Source organism: Gopherus flavomarginatus, chromosome 1, assembly GCF_025201925.1.
Source record: "Gopherus flavomarginatus isolate rGopFla2 chromosome 1, rGopFla2.mat.asm, whole genome shotgun sequence".
NCBI lineage: Eukaryota > Metazoa > Chordata > Testudines > Testudinidae > Gopherus > Gopherus flavomarginatus.
The window spans coordinates 41,753,516-41,773,937 of record NC_066617.1 but is presented as its reverse complement, the minus strand read 5'-3'; the positions used below and the strand labels follow the sequence as shown (position 1 = coordinate 41,773,937).

At 42.3% G+C, this 20,422-nt stretch overlaps 1 protein-coding gene across 3 annotated transcripts in view; it reads left to right on the top strand.

Annotated features, from left to right (window-relative positions):
- MAPK12 (mitogen-activated protein kinase 12) overlaps positions 1–20,422 on the top strand; it is an 80,312-nt gene that overhangs the window by 22,750 nt on the left and 37,140 nt on the right. For all 3 annotated transcript variants that reach the window (XM_050936340.1, XM_050936339.1, XM_050936341.1), the window contains exon 3: positions 9,798–9,856. In XM_050936340.1, the coding sequence (XP_050792297.1) occupies positions 9,798–9,856 (59 nt within the window). The remainder of the gene's footprint in view (positions 1–9,797; positions 9,857–20,422) is intronic.

Here is a 20,422-nt window from a genome sequence, read left to right as displayed (position 1 = left end):
AGAGTGATGTGAATTCAACAAATTGAAGAAATTCTTTAGTAAAATCTACTGAGAGATAGTCTGGGTACTTCTGACACCTTCACTGACTTCCGAACTCGAAATGTTAGGTGAAAAATGTGTCAATACACTAAAGGTTTTGTCAATATTTTTGTAAGCCTGATCCGATGTTCTAATAAACTCTTCAGTTTGTCAATGATTGTGATGATGGTATTAACTCTGAAGACCTCCTTGTCACTGAATGAGTGGGCAGTTGCATCATTGCATGTCTTCTGTCTTTTGCGGCTTTTGGCTGACTTATACTCATGGTTAGCAGTCCTTGCAGCCCCTGAATTTCATACTCAGCAGAACTATCCTGCATTTGTTGAAGAACAGTTCCAAGACTCCACATTCGGTTTACATCAGTGGAAAGGTTAATTTCAACACTTTGCAAGCTTAGACTGCACCCGCTGAATGGCTGAAGTATATCATTCCAGACCTCACACAAAATATCAGTTTCCAAAGTGTGCATTGCCTCACTAAGGATCTTTGCATCTTTTCTGTTGCTGATTTTTGCTCTCTAGCCCTTCAAGGATGTTGGAGTATCCCAGAAAAACTGCATTCACAGCTTCAGCATTGGCACTCCACCACGTCCCTGAGAGTGATTTGGGCACTGGGCATCCCTTTGGTAGTGAATCTCTGAGAATCATCCGACGACTGGTTTATGCAGAGAAAAAATTGTACAATTCTTGGACAAATCCAAAAAAAGAAACTGCTTCAACACAAGAATCCATGGCAGACTGGCCAACAAGGCTGAGTGAATGTGCAGCACATGATATGTAATCAACCAAAGCATTGCACTCTTTTATACTTGCCTGCATCCCTGAATATTTTCCACTCATATTACTTGCATTGTCATCGCTTTGGCCAAAACAAAGACTGATGTCAGTCCCATTTTCAGTGAGGAAATCGAGTAGGTAAAGGGCAAGTTTCTCCCCTATGTGGCTAGTGATGTTTATGAAGGTCATGAAACACTCAACTGGTCTACTGGGTAGCACATAACGCAAGATGACAGTCAGCTGATCTACATGTGACACATCCGGTGTTGAATCAATGGACACTGAAAAATATCCCACAAAAATATCCCATATCTTTGATCTCATCTGCAATGGCTGATAGCATATTCTTTGCCAGCGGTGTAATGAATTAATTACAAATAGTCTTTGATAAATGTATGGCCTTTTCCACGATTTGTGTGTTGATTGATGTGCTGAACTAAGAAAGGGTCAAACTTAGCAATTAGCCCTAGAATGCCAAGGTAATTGCCATTGTGTTTTGATCCAACAGTCTCACCTGAGCCACAGAATGGCAGACCATGGTCAGCAAGAAAAACTATGGTTTCAACTACAAATCTGAGAATGTCCTTCCAATAAGCACGAGCTTCCAAAAACTGGTTTTCCATTTGGGTATCAATTCTGCCACTAACTTTCTTTCGGGCTTGGTAGCTGTTAACTAACAATGTATGCTGCTCACTCATTGCATGTTTGGTAATGTACGCAGTATTCTTCCAACCACTGAAGCCTTCGCAGACCATTCCCCACTCTCTGGTATCACAAAACAGGCGGCAATAAAAACAGTACACTTTTTTCTTAGAAGGCGAATAGATGAGCTATTTTCGGTTGCCAATCTGTTTACTAGGCTTCATGTTCAAACACTGATTTGGTCAGATAACTATTCTGATTGGTGTACTCTCACTTTGTCAATGAAAAGTCAGCATCTAGATTCTGGCATTTTGTGTTGGCCCTTCTGAGTCCAATGTGCAATGAGATCTTCAGAAGTCATGTCCCACTCACCTGGATCATTGGAGAACAATATTTGTATATTACTATCACTGGGAAAGTCTTCAGAGGAGTGGGGTGAGACTGCAGGTAGAGAAGTCACAGGAGGCTGCTCATTTTCATCAGGCACAGGTGGAGCAGGTTCACTTGGGGTGGTATTCACCTGGACTTCTTCACCACCAAACTTAATAGGAGGAAAAATAGTTAGTTAGAGAAGGAGTACCTTTCAGCACTACATCTTGTCTTTGCCATCTTTCTTTGGCCTTGTAGACAGGCCAGACTCACCCCTGCGGCGCCTCCTGCTGGTCGTTCTCGGGAACTAGCTCAATCCAGCCTGGAGCGCCCTCTGCAGGCTGGTGATCCACCTTCCAGCTACTGGACCCTGTGTCCCTCCCAGGACCCCGGTGCCCTTTTTCTGGGTCTCCCCCTCTCAGGGGAACCCCCACCCGACTATCCCCACTTTGCCTCAGTACTGGCTACTGCCCAGTCTCCATCTAGCCCCTGTTCACTGTGGCAGACTGCAGTATCAGCCACTCAGCATCAGCAAAGGGGTTTGGACCTGCTGCCTTTGCCTACCCCTGGGCTGCCCCCTGCAGCCCCCAGTACCTCTTGGCCTAATGCTAGGCTGCAGCCTGGGGCTTTCCAGGCAGGAGCTCCCCAGCTCCTCTGCCTTTCTCCAGCCCTGCTCCACTTTAGGCACCTTGTCTAGCTCCCTGCAGCCAGGTCCTTCTCCCTCTACAGGCAGGGAGAGTGACTGGGCTCCTGGCTCACAGCCTTTTATAGGGGCCAGGTGTGGCCTGATTGGGGTGTGGCCCAGCTGTGGCCACTTCCCCAATCAGCCCAGCTTTTAGAGCTGCAGCTTTCAAGCCCTGCCAGGCTGCTTTTTAAGCCCTGCTGGGCAGGAGCGGGTAACCAACCCGCTACAGGCCTACTTCAATTTCTGCTATCCTCCTTTCTTCGACATGGTTTCTATTGCCTAGTGTAAGCCTACTGTGTACAAAGTTCTAATATTTCTTGGGCCCACAACCACTTCCTTAGCCCATAAAGACAAAATCACAGCCACTATAAATTGAATTCCCAATCCTTATGGGTTAATTTTCACAAAGCAATATCTAATGAGACAAAAAAATTCCAATGGTCCCGCTACCATCGCTCAGCTATTACTTCAGTATGGAATGGAGGGCCTACATTAGGGTCTAAAAATAGAAGGGCCTAAGGTTATAGCCTTATTAGCCTATGGGTTAATCCAGCCCTGGCTCCATATGGTTGTCTGCCTCTACCTCTTCGTCAATGATTTCGTCCTCTGGGTTAGGTCCACTTTCTGCCGGTTCCATCCCCAATGAAGTATCCAAAGGGCTCTTGGCAGTGGAGGTGGGGTCACCACCAAGGATAGCATCCAACTCCTTGTAAAAATGGCAGGTCTGAGGCTCAGCACCGGAGCAATGGTTTTCCTCCCTTGCCTTCTAGTATGCTTACCTCATGTCCTGATCATAGCCCTTTTCGCACAAGCCTCAAGAAATCTGCCTGTAGGTACAGAAATTCCTATAGCTGGAGTGCAGCTGGGACTGCACATCTTCCTCTCCCCAAATACTGAGCAGATCCAGCAGTTCTGCACTGGTTCAAGCAGGATAGCATTTGCTGCTTGAAGCCACCATGGTCAGCTGGGAAGACTCGATGTGAGCTCTCCATGTCATGCAAACAGGAAGTAGAATTTCAAAAATTCCCAAGGCTTTAAAGGAGGAGGGGCGGATGGTTGCTTACCTGGCTGCAGGGCAGCGGAGTTGGAACTCCTGACGAGAGCAGTCAGGATGGGCATTGTGGAAAACCCTCAATTAAAGCGATAAAATCAAGTGCAGTGTCTACACTGGCACTTTGGCAACAAAACTTCTGCATAAAAAGCTCTATGACTCATGGAGTTTTTATTTGGTCGCTGAAACTAAGGAGTTTAGTTGCTGAAAGTGGCATTGCAGTGTGTTCACCTCCACTGTTTCGTTGCCAAAGCTGCAGTGTAAACAAGCCCTAACTTTTACTTCAAGTTCATAGAGCATACTTTCAATATAAATACATTAGTCCTTAAATATTACCCATACATACAATGATTATGAATCTTGACCGGTTATGAGCTTTCTGTAGATACCTTACTTGTTACTCTTCAAGGATATACATCCTGTATGATGTTTGGTGTGGTGAGTGTGTCAGGTCTGGGGTGAGAGTTGTTTGCAAAGAACAGGGAACCCTTTGCCAAGGGGTCTCTGTGTCACAGTGGTATGTAAAGAAATCCATCTTTTTGTTTGCCAGGAATCAATTCTTTTAACAACTTAGCGTTGACTGTTTTGTCTTCTCTATCCCTAGACTTTTTTCAGAATGTGTTCTTCTGGAAATATTCTTAAACATGGTGTTGCAAGCTGCTACTAACAATTCCTGATAGCAATTGAATTTTATTGCTATTGTCTTAGTTACCTTGCACTCCAGATTTTCAAGAGCAGTTATACTACTACTTTATCCTCAAAGTAGCTCCTCCTACTCTATTGGAGAAGGAGAAAGGGGTTGGGGGTGGCTACACAAGACACTAATATTGAACAAGAAAATCTGAGTTTGATTTTTTTCCCCCATATCATTCACTCCACTTTGGATTTGTCTATAAAGGGATGGTGGAGGGACTTTCACTGAGTTTACAAGGAACCAATGAACACAGGATAAAATAATCAATCACTTAGATGACCATGGGTTGATGGCGTACACACCTCATTGTGCTATTCCATGCCAGAAATCTCATCTTAAAAACTGATTAGTAAAAGTGAGACACTGGAGGAGAGCATCACTGCTAGTGTCTCCCATAGACATAGACCTTTTCCAGTGGTGTCTCATAGTAGCATTCCTTGTCCACAGAACTTGCATCTCTAATAATAGCAAGTGTACTGTGTTGTAGGAGCAACAGTGATCTGTATGCTCTCTATAACCTGTATGTTCAAAAGGTCTGTTACACCTCTCCCCCTGCTTTTTTGTCTCCTCTTCCTCTTTGAATACCTGTGAAGTGGCTTTCCCCCTCCTGCTCCCTCCTGGAATGCTTGTGGGATGAACGAGCTGCTTGAGCAGCTGGAAAATCAGAAGAGCACCCAGGTAGACAAGGTGTCTGGGACTCTGATTAGGCAGTGATCACACACCCAATGCATGGACACTGCCCGAGGTGGAGTGTGACCAGCCAGATGCGGCCAAGTCATCTCTAGTCGCAGGCCATGAGGAGCGGGTCCATAAAAGGGGAAGGGGCCATGTGCTCGAGAGTGCTCTCACAAGATTGTACCTCCCGTGAAGGCCCTTCACTCAGACCACCTGACTAGTGGTTTGCCATGTTGTATTTCATCAACACTTACCTTCATCGCACCATCCATCACTGCACTGTGGGACACTTACCTTGAAGGATCCTGACATGTCCAGTGCCATGCCTGTCCTGGGAGCTTGACTATGCGAGTGTGAGTGTAGCCCCACCCCCTTTCTTTTGAGCTTAGCTATCAGTATAATAAACATGTTGCTTTCTGCCAAACTCTGGTGGGACATTAGTCCTCCCTAAGCCTACTCGCTGGCCTAATTTCAGGTAACACACTGGTGAAGACAACGAGGAGTCCTTGTGGCACCTTAGAGACTAACAAATTTATTTGAGCATAAGCTTTCGTGGGCTAGAACCCACTTCATTGGAAGCAATCAAAATATAATTGAAGAATGTTTTTTCATATATTCAAAGAGCAGAAGGGACCATTGTGATCATCTAGTCTGACCTGTTTAACACAGGCTATAGAACTTCTCCTTTTGAACTAGAGCATATATTTAAAAACAATCTCGATTTTAAAAATTGTCAGTGATGGAGACTCCACCATAACCCTTGGTAAATTGTTCCAGTGGTTAATTATCCTCATTGTAAAACAGTTACTCCTGATTTCCAGTCTAAATTTGTCTAGCTTCAACTTCCAGCCACTGGATTTTGTTATACCTTGTCTGCTAGATTGAAGAGCCCATTATGAAATATTTGTTCCCCATGTAAGTACTTAAAGACTGTGATCAAGTCAGCCTTTAACCGTCTCTTTCTTAAGTTAAATAGATTGAGCTCCCTGAGTCTATCATTATAAGGCATATGTTCTAATCCTGTAATCATTCTTTTAGCTCTTCTCTGAGCCCTCTTCAATTTATTAACATCCTTCTTGAATTGAGAATACCAGAACTGGACACAGTATTTCAGCAGGGTTGCACCAGTGCCAAAGAAAGAGGTAAAATAACCTCTGTGCTCCTACTTGAGATTCTTCTGTTTATGCATCCAAAGATAGCATTAGCCCTTTTGGCCACAGCTTTGTACTAGGAGCTCATGTTCAGCTGTTTATCCACCATGACCCCAAATCTTTTTCAGTCACCACTTCCCAGTAAGGGCACTGGAACCTTTGTAGAAGTGCGGGGCGGGATGCAGGGTCATATGCCCGCAAAGATTTGGTGCTTGACTTGTACTAAGCAGGCTCAGATGGACTGAGCATGCTCAGTAATATCTGCTGAAGCCACTGCCCTCACTGGGCAGGCATGGGTCGCCTCTGGGAGACCAAACTCATGTGGGTTTTTTTTTTTGTTAAAAAGTGGGGTGTGTGGCCCTTCCACTTTAAAAAGTGTGGGGGCTCATTGCCCACTGTTCCGTTTCCCAGTTCCAGCGCCATTGCTTTCCAGAATAGAGTCCTCCATCTTCTAAGTGTGGCCTACATTCTTTTCTCCTGGATGTGAACATTACATGTAGCTGTATTAAAACGCATGTTATTTGCTTGTGCCCAGCTTATTGAGTCTTCCAGATCACTCTGTATCTGTGACCTAGCCTTTATATCATTGTTGATAACTTCAAGGTATTTTCTGTTTTATTTTATACATACCAAGTTATAAAAGAAATAAGCCCACGTGTCATTTGTGCTTTGCTATCCAAACTGGTCTTTACGTCAGCTGTTATGTTTAAGTACCTTATATTTAATAGAGGGATGGCATTCCACGGTAGCAAATGTTTTTGCAGGGTATCATGAAGAAGAATATTTCCAACCTACTATCCAGTCATTTTTCTTATATTTGCATTAATCACTGAAATTACATCTTCCTTAGAGTATTTGTTTTATTTTGTATCCTCTTGTTTGTAATGTATCTGTAGTAAGCTGTGACATAAATGAAATATTAATAACTATATTCTAGTTTGGGAAAAACACTCTGAAACATAGCTATTAAATAAAGGTCACTGATGAGAAGGAAACAGAGTTCTCTCTTTGATATTTATAAATGATTAATTATTTTTAGTCTGACTTGTCCATGTTAGTTTCAATGATGTTGCTTTAGAAAATCCATTATGAAAAAGAAGAAACTAGTTTATCAAATCAAATGGGTATGGCTAAGAGGGACTACCATCCACTGCATGTTTATAAAAAATATTCTGTGTTCAGTTCCTATTTTGCTTGCTACATTGGTCTTTTGAAATTTCCTTCAAGATGTTTAGAATGGAGTTGCTGCTCTTTCCCTGGTCTTTTCTCAAGTCAGAGGATTTGCAACAACAAAGACAGATGACAAGCTTGTCTCAATTAGTTTGCCAGTTTACCTGAAAAGTATGAGCTCAGTTCTTTGCCTCTCAGGACAAATTGTGCTGTTAACTAACAGAATAGTCCAAGTAACTAATATACTCCCACTGACTTTAATGGGAGATAAAGGGGAATTTTGATGAGCTTTACTAATCTCTTTGATTTTTGGCTGATATTTTCTGTTGAAACACCTTTTCCAGCTTCCCATGTTTCACAAGAACAGGAGCATAATACAGGTTTCCATGCTTTGTTTGCCTTAATGATACTGGTTGCAAATCCATGTGGTGCAGCATCCATACATTGCCTCATCTTCTGTGGTATCAATTACTTTTCCTGCTGAAGCCTGCTGTCACCATCATGTAGCTTACAATCTAAGATAGACAAGACATAGAGCAACAGTTCGGGTAAATGAGGACACACAAAACTTATTGGTTAGAGGACAAGGAACTCTTCTTCACAGGAAGTAGTGGGTTTTAATGGGAAGAGAAAGCACTTGATGGACCAGGTTGAAGTTCAGATACTAACTTTCCATTTCTAATGACACACTCTTCAAATGCTATCTATATATATTTTAAGAGTTTTTGAAATGTAGATTCAGCAAGGTGCAGCTTTAGAAAAGTGTACATGCACAGTTTTAACTAGCCATTAGAATTCCATGATTCCGCTTTGGTGTCACTTTCTGTGTCATGAGTGAAAAGTTTCTATGGTGGATAGTTATAAAATTCTGCTGTACAAATCTGAAAAATAAAATATTTGCTATAACCTCAGCACTTTAAAGCATGGTTTTGAATACATACATCCTCTTTTACTTTATTTTTGATGGTCTAGTAATGGGTCTTATTAACATTTAGTGGGGAGATTCTTTCATTTTGTATTGTTCTTTGAATGGCTTCAAAAAGACTATATTACAAACTCCAGGAAAATGATATGCTTAGTAGAGCTTCCAAAGATTCAGCATGGATGCAGAGATAAAGCTTTTGTATCTGGGTATTTTATACACCCTCTGATATAACGCTGTCCTCGGGAGCCAAAAAATCGTACCATGTTATAGGTGAAACCACATTATATCAAACTTACTTTGATCTGCCGGAGTGTGCAGTCCCCCCCCTCCACACACACACTCCCCGGAGCACTGCTTTACTGTATTATATCCGAATTCGTGTTATATCGGGTCGTGTTATATCGTGGTAGAGGTTTATGTAGGCGTTTATACTGCACTCATCACCACAGTATTTTGATTGCGTCCAGGCTAACTTTAAGAACTCCTCCTGTAAACTTTTGAAATAATGGAAAAGGCGAAAGTTTGTGTATAAGGGATTTTTGAAGGGGCGAGAAGACTTTTTATCTTTAAAGATTTAAATGAAACAAATCCTATTCTTTATCTTTATTTATTTCACCCCTTTTTTGCTTCGCTTCCTGTTTCGTTTTATTTTTTAAAGATCTTTGGTAATACCTCTTAAGTACTGGAAAGAAAGAGGCAATTTGGCATTTCTCAAAGCAGGTTTTAAAATAGTTTCTAATGTTGATCGTTAATTTCATGGTAATGCTACAAAGCATGATAAGCTGTTAGTCCTGATTATTATATTTTTCCAATATTTAATTTATTGATGGTTAATTTACTTGAGTGGAGTATTGGCAGTGACTGTAAGTATATCCAGCCAACTGGTCTCATTCCATTGATGGATTTACTAGTGGAAAATTAGAGAAAGACATGTTTATTTTATACATTTTATTACAGTTTTATTGAGACACACAGAGTATTGTTAAGGAGAATCCAAGATATAGAGCTGTTAAATTCCCAGTTGCATTCTTGATGACTTAGTTTAGTTTAGTCCCAGGGTCCTGACCAAATTCCATTCTGGGAATTATATTCTGCCTACCAAAATTCCACTGCAGATGAATTTGGAAAATTCATTTTATTTGCTATCCTAAATTGTTTAGTGTTACTATGCATTGACCCACAGTTGGCTCACTTTTCCCCAGAGGTGGTTGAATAACAATGATGGACTATTCCTGTCTGTACAGTGTGGTAAAGTTTTTGTTTGTTTGTAAAACACTTTGGAATCCTTCAGGATGAGAGATTTTATCAGCTGTTTTATATAATTATCACTCAACTTTGCTTATTTATAAAAAACTGTATGTTTAAAGCTTGTTTATCCTTAGGTCAAGCAGACCTAGTGATGGAGGTGAAAACTGATGGATAATGGGTGACAGACTTTCTTTTCACTAGCAATTGTGTGTTTTGCTATAGGCAAGCTACTTCTCATCTTTATGTTTGTAACTAATGTCTCATTTTGGTAATGTTCTCCACTATATTTCTTCATTTATTATATGGCTTGGTGATTTTGTGTTGATGAAATCTGAATCCATATATTTCTGTTTTTTCTCTCTCCTGTTTTAGGTTATTGGAATATTGGATGTGTTCACACCAGATGTAACACTGGAAAAATTTAATGATTTGTAAGTTTTTGATTCTATGGGAAATCGTAGGCATTAGATTATGGTTATTTCTGAATTTCACTTTAATGTAAGTATTATGTGCATACCTATACAATTTCAAAGACTTGTAAGAGAGTTAGGTGCCTACCTGCCATTGAAACTCCATGGAAATTGGTACATCCCTCCCTTAGGCGCCTTTGAAAATCCTAGGCTTAATGTATTGATTTCATATCCGAGAAACAAATGGCCAAATTCTGATCTCATTTAAATTGTTGTACATCTAAAGTAAACCCATTACCTTCAGAAGATTCTAGTATGTTTGCTCTATTAAACCTGGGATCAGAATCGGATCCAGAATGTCTTGAAATCACTCGTCTGGTAATACAAATCTATCCCATGTTGTTTAAAAATACAAAGTTAAAAAAAAAGTAGAAAACGAAACACAAAAATTGGGTTAAGCCCAAATATGTGGACTACTCAAGGGTTCCTTTGAGGCAGAGACCTTACAGTCTAATGTGCCTAGCAGGCTGGGTAAAACATCACCCAGGAGTTTTGAGGGTGCAAGAGGCAGATAAAGGCTTCTTTTCATGACTAGAAGTGCAGAAGACTGCTGCAAATGTGTTGTAAACAAGTACAAATGTGTTTACAGTTAAAACAGAAGTGAGGGGAAGCTTTTGTGCATTAAAGGTCAGATGAGTCATTCAAGGGGAGATTTGATTGTTTACCTTTTGCTAACTAGTCGTGTGGGAGCTTGTTTGGTCTGTGATATGAATTTGATCTTACTATAATGCAGCTGCCTCGTGGCTAGAAACAGCAGTGCTGGGTCAGGCAGTTCCACCACTGCCGGTCCCCTGGGGTGTTATTTCTGTGTGAATCCTTTAGGAATTGGAAGGAGCATATGCTGATGTGGCTTCTACCCCTTTTTTTTAGAGGGAAGCATACACTTAGGTCTACCATCAGCATCAATCTGCCAGACAATGTGGAAAAGGTATTGGAGCTAAAGCCCACCCCTTCTGAGATCCCATGTGCTCTCCCAGGTGACACCTGACCATTTCCCCCACATACCCACACCTCCCAGCCCTTTACCTCAAGAAGTGCGAATATAGGACCCTGATCCTACAAAGATTCATGCTTACGTTGAACTTTCTGCACTGTGAGTAGTTGTGTTGCTTTATTAGGGCTACCCATGGAACATACAGTTACCTTTATCATAGAATCATAGGACTGGAAAGGACCTTGAGAGGTCATCTAGTCCAGTCCCTGCACACATGGCAGGACTAAGTATTATCTCTAGACCATCCCTGACAGGTGTTTGTCTAACCTGCTCTTAAAAAATCTCCAATGATGGAGATTCCACAACCTCCCTGGGCAATTTATTCCAGTGTTTAACCACTCTGACAGTTAGGACGTTTTTCCTAATATCCAACCTAAACCGCTCTTGCTGCAGTTTAAGCCCACTGTTTCTTGTCTTATCCTCAGAGATTAAGGAGAATAATTTCCCCCCTGCTCCTTGTAACAACCTTTGATGTACTTGAAAACTGTTATCATGCCCCCTCTTAATCTTCTCTTCTCCAAACTAAGCAAACCCACTTTTTTCAATCTTCCCTCAGAGGTCATATTCTCTAAACCTTTAATAATTTTTGTTGCTTTTCTCTGAACTTTCTCCAATTTGTCCACATCTTTCCTGAAATGTGGTGCCCAGAATTGGACACAGTAATCCAGTTGAGGCCTAATCAGAGTGGAGAAGAGCGGAAGAATTGCTTCTTGTGTCTTGCTTACAACACTCCTGCTAATACATCCCAGAATGATGATTGCTTTTTTTGCAACAGTGTTGCACTGTTCACTCACATTTAGTTTGTCATTCACTATGACTCCCAGATCCCTCTCTGCAATACTCCTTCTCAGGCAGTCATCTCCCATCTAGTATGTGTGCAACTGATTGTTCCTTCCTCAGTGGAGTACTTTGCATTTGTCATTATTGAAATTCATCCTATTTTCTTCAGACCATTTCTTCAGTTTGTCCCGATCATTTGGAATTTTAATTCTGTCCTCCAAAGCACTTTCAACCCCTCCCAACTTGGTATCGTTACAAACTTTATAAATGTACACTCTCTGCCATTATCTAAATCATTGATGAAGATATTGAACAGGACTAGACCCCACTCGTTATGCCCTTCCAGCTTGACTGTGAACCACTGATAACTACTCTCTGGGAATGACATGCATCCGACGAAGTGGGTATTCACCCACAAAAGCTCATGCTGCAATACGTCTGTTAGTCTATAAGGTGCCACAGGACTCTTTGCTGCTTTCTCTGGGAATGGTTTTCCAACCAGTTATGCACCCACCTTACAGTAGCTCCATCTAAATTGTATTTCTCTAGTTTGTTTATGAGAAGAGAGTCATGTGAGAGAGTATCAAAAACCTTACTAAAGTCAAGATATACCACATCTACCGCTTCCCCCGTCATAAACAGATAGTTAAGGGTTAATGTCTCTTTTACCTGTAAAGGGTTAAGAAGCTCAGTAAACCTGGCTGACACCTGACCAGAGGACCAATAGGGGAACAAGATACTTTCAAATCTTGGTGGAGGGAAGTCTTTGTTTGTGCTTTTTGTTTTGTTCGTTGTTCGCTCTTGGGACTAAGAGGGACCAGACGTACATCCAGGCTCTCCAAATCTTTCTGAATTAGTCTTTCATGTTTCAAAATTGTAAGTAATAGCCAGGCAAGGCGGATTAGTCTTATGTTTGTTTTCTCAACTTGTGAATATTTCTTTTGCTGGAAGGATTTTTACCTCTGTTTGCTGTAACTTTGAATCTAAGGCTGCGGGGGGGGTCCCTCTGGTCTGTATGAATCTGAATACCCTGTAAAGCGTTTTCCATCCTGATTTTACAGAGATAATTTTTTACTTTTTTCTTTCTTTAATTAAAAGCTTTCTTTTTAAGAATCTGATTGATTTCCCTTGTTTTAAGATCCAAGGGGATTGGGTCTGAACTCACCTGGGGTTGGTGGGGGGGAAAGGAGTGGGGATGGTTAATTCCTCCTTATTTTAAGATCCAAGAAGTTTGGATCTGTGTGAAACCTCTCAAGGCAACCCAGGAAGGGGAAAGTCTGGGGGGAAAGGAGGGGAGATGGTTAATTTCTCCTTGTTTTAAAATCCAAGGGGTTTGGATCTATGTTCCCCAGGGAAGGTTCTGGGGGAACAGAAAGTGTGCCAGATACTAAATTCTGGCTGGTGGCAGCATTATCAGATCTAAGCTAGTAATTAAGCTTAGAAGGGTCCATGCAGGTCCCCCACATCTGTACCCTAAAGTTCAGAGTGGGGAAAAAACCTTGACACCCCACTATCCACAAGGCTTGTTACTCTGTCAGAGAAAGTTGTTAGGGTGGTTTGACATGTTTTGTTCTTGACAAATCCATGTTGATTGTAACTTATCACCTCATTATCTTCTAGGTGTCTGCAAATTGATTGCTTAATTATTTGCTCCATTAACTTTCCAGGTACTGAAGTTAAGGGGAATTACAGATCAGTCAATTTATTTCCCTTTTTATAGATGGGCACTATATTGCCCTTGTCCATTTCTCTAGAATCTCTCCCATCTTCCATGACTTTTTGAAGATAATCGCTAATGGCTCAGATATCTCCTCAGTCAGCAAACTGAGTATTCTAGGATGTATTTCGTCAGGCCCCAGTGACTTGAAGACATCTAACTTGTCTAAGTAACTTTTAACTTGTTTCCTTATTTTAGCCTCTAATTCTACCTCATTTTCACTGGCATTCACTACATTAGACATTCAATTGTTACTAATTTTTTTGGTGAAAACTAAAACAAAAAAGTCATTTCATACTCCTGCCATTTCCACATTTACTGTTATTATTTTTCCCCGCTCATTGAGTCATGGGCCTACCCTGTCCTTGGCCTTCCTCTTGCTTCTAAGGTATTTATAGAATGTTTTCTTGTTACCCTCTACGTCTTTAGCTAGTTTAATCTCATTTCATGCCTTGGCCTTTCTAATTTTATCCCTGCATATCTGTGTTATTTGTTTATATTCATTCTTTGTAATTGGATCTCTTTTTCACTTTTTTTAGGACTTTTTTGAGTTTCTGATCATTGAAGATCTCTTGATTAAGCCAGGGCGGTCTATTGCAGGGATCTGCAACCTTTGGTACGTGGCTCGCCAGGGTAAGCACCCTGGTGGGCCTGGGCTGGTTGTTTACCTGCTGTGTCTGCAGGTTTGGTTGATCGTGGCTCCCACTTGCCATGGTTCGCCGTCCCAGGCCAACGGAGGCTGTGGGAAGCGGTGCAGGCTGAGGGATGTGCTGGCCACTGCTTCCCCTCACCCCCATTGGCCTGGAACGGCCAGTGCGAGCCACGATCGGCTCAACCTGCAGACACGGCAAGTAAACAAACCAGCCCGGCCCGTGAGGGTGCTTACCCTGTCCCTGGCGAGCCGTGTGCCAAAGGTTGCCGATCCCTGACCTATTGCCATACTTCCTATCTTTCCTATACAGTGGGATAGTTTGCTCTTCTGCCCTTAACAATGTCTCTGAAAAACTGCCAACTCTTTTGAACTGTTCTTCCCCTTAGACTTACTTCCCATGGGATCTTACCTACCAACTCCCTGAGTTTGCTGAAGTCTGCCTTCTTGAAATCCTTTATCTTTATTGTGCTGTTTTCCCTCCTACCATTCCTTCCAATCATGAACTCTACCATTTCATGGCCACTTTTACCTAAGCTGTCTTCCACTTTAAAATTTTCAACTAGTTCCTCCCTATTTGTCAAAATCAAATCTAGAACAGCCTCTCTCCTAGTAGCTTTCTCCACCTTCTAAACTAAAATATTGTCTCCAATACATTCCAAGAACTTGTTGGATAATCTGTGACCCACTGTATTATTTTCTGAACAGATGTCTGCATAGTTGAAGTACCCCATCACTACCAAGTCCTGTGCTTTGGATGATTTTGTTAGTTGTTTAAAAAAAAGCCTCATCCACCTCTTCTTCCATAAGTCTTTGCAGGATCAGAATCTAGGCCTGTAGTTGCTTCCTGAACAAGTATGGAAGGGTGGAGGGGAGGGCGAGAATGAGGGACTTTGCACTGTCTTTTGCCTGCTCTTTACCCCTGAGGGAATTCTACACCAAAAAAAAAAAAAAAAAAGTTCTGTGCACAATATTTTAAAATTCTGCTCATTTTATTTGTCAATAAATAAATGTGGAGGCTCCAGCATGGCAGTGGGGAGCACAGGCTGCTGACTGCACAGAGGTGGGAGATTACTCTGCTTTCCCCACTTCTCCTCAGGACATAGACTCAGTGGTGAGGCTGCACCTGACCCTCACACAGTGAAAGGGCCAGGCCTGCCCCAGAAATGCCCTGGGCCCCTGCCCCTCCAAAGGCACACCAGGTGTGGGCATGCAGGCTCAGCCTGTCAGGATCTAAGTGCGGAGGGGCTTAGTGTGGGGGAATCCAGGTACGGAGTGATAGGGTTCTGTATCGGGCAGTCTGCGAGTGGGTGGCTCAGTGAGGATCTGGGTGTGTAGGGGGGAAATCTGGATGCACAGGGGCTCCGTAGGGTTGTGGGGAGTTCTGGATACTGGGGGGTGAGGCTTGGGAGGGGGTGGTCTGGGTGCAGAGGTGGGGGGTCTGGATGCAGGGGGTGGGGTTCAGCAGGGGATCCAGGGGGCTTGGTGATAGGGTGCTGGGTGCAGAAAGTGAGGCTTATCGATGGGGGGGTCTGAGTATAGGGGGTCCAGATACACAGGGGTTGGGTGTGTGGGGGATGGGTCTGACCTGGCCCTGGCTCCTGATGGGTCTGATCTGGCACCAGCTGGGGTGTCCCCAGACACCCCATCCCCCCAGTGATTTCTCTCTCGAGTGACTGCTCTTGGCACCTGAAATGACACGCCTGCGCTGCTGGGAAGGGGCACATAACTACCCTTGCTGCTTCCCTGTCAGAAAGTCATTTTTCTGTGGGGAAGCAAAGAAACGTGTGATGGATATGAATTCTGCACATGTGCACTGGTGTGGAATTCCCCTAGGAATAGCTCTTTTATCTGCACAGTGGGAACTATAATGTAGTCTGTGGGGTCACTATTTTTCGTGCTGTCAAGTGCTTCTTTATAGCCGTCTGTTTGTAGGGATTAGGCTGGAATTCTTAAAGGAACTTAAGGAAGTTAGGTGCCCAACTCCCCTTGAAATTAATTGAGGGTTTTGCACCTAATGCCATCAGACTCCTTTAAGAACTCCAGTTTGGGAATTAACTATGAGCTTTGTATCTAATCCAAATAAGCTCAGCATGCTTTTAAAGAAATAGAAAATAAAATGAAAACTCAGTCTGAATTGTATCAGTGGTAAATTAATATTAAAATCAACCTTTGTGCGTATTAGTACTCAAATAATAGCTATGTTTATAAAATTGCTGTCAATAAAATAAAGTTCTCTGCTACTCAGTGAATTTGAACTGGTATGTCTAGATCAGAACTTACCTCCTAATATTCAACTACACTTTTGGAAGTAAAAACATTTAGCAGATAATTATGCATCTGAAGTAAAATACTTTCCTTGATTAATTTCCCCTTCTTCCTTGATGAATGTTGTTATTCCAACAAGCTCCTGGGGCCTTGGATTTATAACCAGGTGGTGAATTTTGAGAACATACAGGAATCTCTAGGATAACATAGAGATAGATCACACAGCCTTAGTTGGGCTGGAATTCTGCCAAAAATGGGCTGGACCGAGTGTCTCAGTTTAGCTATGTCCGGATAACCAGCTATGTCTTATCTTCTCTTGACTGACCCAATCCTGAAACATGCTGCTTGTGCAGGGCCTTGGAAGAATGAAGCCTATTTATTTATGTAGATTTTAGTGTTCTTCATATCCTAGAGGCATGTTAAAACAATGTTAAACTGAGGTTTTGTTCTGGAATCCTACATTGCAGCTAATTCCTTACTGGCTATAACCGGAGACTGCCTTGTAATTTATTTCCTGCTCCAATAATATCCAGAAATACTGGATATTCAAACTTTCTGTTTTATTGTACCACAGCTGTGTTTTTCTCCCAAAAGATTGTTCTTTATCCTAATTCTTAAAAATTCAGAAACATCAAATTGTATGTAGTGTCCCCTATCCACCTGGTTACCTCTTTTAGCGCCAATCTCCTTATGGGTTTTGATAGACAGGCCAGGGTTCTTCTGGATCCTGCCATACATTCAGCAGGGTGTAACTTCTTTTTCTTCCCATATGAATTTATTTGGTGGTGCCTCCACTCCCTTGCTCCTTCCTGGCAGGGTCACCAGGGCAGCTTGGGAGGAACACTCTAATCACTGGGTAACCATCACTTAGTTGCCAGATAGTTGGAGACTTCCATGAAATAACGCAAACATATTCAATATATTTAAGACAGTAATTATATTAAACAGAAGATAAATATATTAGGGTAAAATACTATTCTCAGGGTCACGAGGGCCCCCGCAATACCCGTGAATTTCCCTAGTCATGTGACCTGATATAGCAAATGTAAAATTAATGTCCTGTTGGTGCACGTACTTTGTGGGGGCTCTTGATGATCTGTGACCACAATATCGTCTGTGTAGCAGTTAGCAATGTGGCTGACAGGGTTCAGTATAGTCCAAGAGACTCACATGTGGGATCATGCGGTAAGTGCCTCTGCAGATTTAATAGGCAGCAGGTAACAAAATTCCCAATACCTTACTCCCTGGCTTGAAGACACATTTCAGGAAATGACAATGGCACCATTTCAGATTTTGGTAGGGTGGCACAACCTTTAACTATGATTCTAGGGGCTTACTTAGACACTTGAAAACTCTAGTTTTTTGGCAGATAACTTAACAGTTAGCTGGCAGAAGCACTGTATTTAATTCATAAATAAAAGAAACAAAATTAAATAAATATTGGACCCACTCAGCGATAATACTAACATGTTCTGACATCTTGGGGCAAGTCACTTAAGGTACTGGTTAGGTTTCAAATTTGAATGTGTATTCTTACTTTGTTACTAACTCTGTGGAGAAAGAGCTCCCATCAGGATTCCTGGGTTCTGTCTGAGCTCTGGGAGGGGAGTGGGGTCTAGTGGGTTACAGCGGGAGGCACATCCATCTGGAATCTATGTAAGAATATCAGAATGGCCAGATGGGGGAAGACCAGTGGTCCATCTAGCCCAATATCCTGTCTTCCAACAGTGACCAATATCAGATGCTTTAGAGGGAATGAACAGAACATAGCAATCATCAAAATGATTCATCCCTTCTCCCATTCCCTTCTGGCAAACAGAGGTTAGGGACACGCAGAATATGGTGTTTGATCACTGTGCCGCCCCCCGGCCTAATGGCCATTGATGAACCTATCTTCCATTAACGTATCTAGTTCATTTTTGAACCCTGTTATAGTCTTGACCTTCACAACATCCTCTGGCAAGGAGTTCCAAAGGTTGACTATGCGTTGTGTGAAGAAATACTTCCCTTTGTTTATTTTAAAGCTGCTGCCTATTAATTTCATTGGTTGACCCCTAGTTCTTGTGTTATGAGAAGGAGTAAATAACACTTTCTTCTTCACTTTCTCTACAACAGCCATGATTTTATAGACCTCTATCATATCCCCCTTTAGTCATCTCTTTTCCAAGCTGAAAAGTCCCAGTCTTTTTAATCTCTCCTCATATGGAAGGTGTTTCATACCCCTAAGCATTTCTGTTGCCCTTCTCTGTATCTTATCTAAATCCAATATATCTTATTTGAGATGGGGTGACCAAATCTGCATGCCGTATGCAATATGTGAGTGTACCATGTATAGAGGCAATATGATATTTTCTGTCTTCTTATCTATCCCTTTCCTACTGATTTCCAGTATTCTGTTAGTTTTTTTGATTGCCACTACGCATTGAGCAGTTGTTTTCAGAGAACTATCCACAAGATCTCTTTCCTGACAGGTAACGGCTAATTTAGATCCTATGATTTTGTATGTATAGTTGGGACTATATTTTGCCATGTGCATTACTTTGCATTTATCAACACTGCATTTCATCTGCCATTGTGTTGCCAAGTCACCTAGTTTTGTGAGATCCCTTTGTAACTCTTTGCAGTCAGCTTTGGACTTAACTATCTTCAGTAATTTTGTATCATCTGCAAATTTTGCCACCTCACTGTTTACCCCTTTTTCAGATCATTTAAGAATATGTTGAACAGCACAGGTCTCTGTACAGACTCCTGGGAGACTTCACTGTTTACCTCTCTCTAGTTTCACCATTTATTCCTACCCTTTGTTTCCTATTTTTAACTGGAGTGCCTGGCAATGCTTTCAGGATCATCTAATGATCCTTTATTTAATTTAATGAAAGCCTTTTGTTATCTTAATCACCCTGCCTCTGTTTATAAACAAACTCCCTGCCCCAAAGGCGGAAGCTTGGAGCCGGACAGAACTCATCACATATCACACTCGAGTTGTGTTGCAGTTAAAAGCTCCATCTGGGGGTAGGGCATGTGCTGTTAGCAAACCTCAAATATGAAACTGGGGGGGGGGAGAAGGAGGGGCTTGAGCCTCCCCAACACCCCTGAAATGGCGCTTCTGGTAAGCAGTTTCCCAAACAATTTCCCTGACTAGCTAACTAAAAGCTGGTGACTCACAACTCCACCACAGATCCTCAGGTTCAGAGATGGCTCTGAACTCCTCAGTCACTGCAGAGGGCTGACAACCACTGCTGGCAGGTGTCCTCTTCATGCAGGAGTCAGGCTGCTTTTGGTGCCAGGATTTCCTCTTACCACAAAGGGGTGTAAGGATCAAGGTGGAGATTACAAAACTATAGTAAATTCTGGATTTTAGTCTCTCACCCCAGTGCTCAGACACACTCATAGCAGGCAGCAACCCCGGCTAGCAGCCAGAGCAGAGCTGGCCATGTGGTGACTGATCTCACATAGAGATCAAAACTCTACAAACTGGAAGTCACCTTTGGAGAGGGAAAGGTCCAAGCAGAGGGATCTTGCTTTCAGGTCCTCAGAGGCCAGTCCTTCCCCTTCCCTGGCTGATTCCAGAGTCCAGACTGCTCCAAAATGACTCCTCCTCTCTCCTGAGCTCCCTGAGAAGGGCATCTCTCTCCCTGTTGGTTGCCAAGCAGACTCTGAGTCTGCCTTTGGCTCCTCTAGTCCCCTACTAGGGACTGTGTGCCTCTCTCTGAGCTACCAGCACACAGAGTACCAGGAATCTAAGTAATCTCCTTGGGAGTTATACGTACATATAGCTAGTTAGTGTAATCAAATAACCTCCTTCCCATCATGTTGTTTATCACATTCACTGGTTGCATTTTGTCCTACGTTAAAGGAATTCTTGGTTGTCTGCATGGGTGGAAGTGTGCACCCAAATGTATCAGATTACAGGCCCAGGCCCTTAGATTGTAAGCGGTGTTTGGCAGGGACTGTATCTTCACATATGTTTATCCAATACCCAGCGCAATGGGTCCCTGCCTCGACCAGTGCTTTTGTGTCACCAAAATATAATAATGAATGTGCAAAAGCACCTAAAGGATTTAGGCATACAAGTTCCATTGAATGTTGGATTAGTGCAGTAGTTCTCAAAATTTTGTA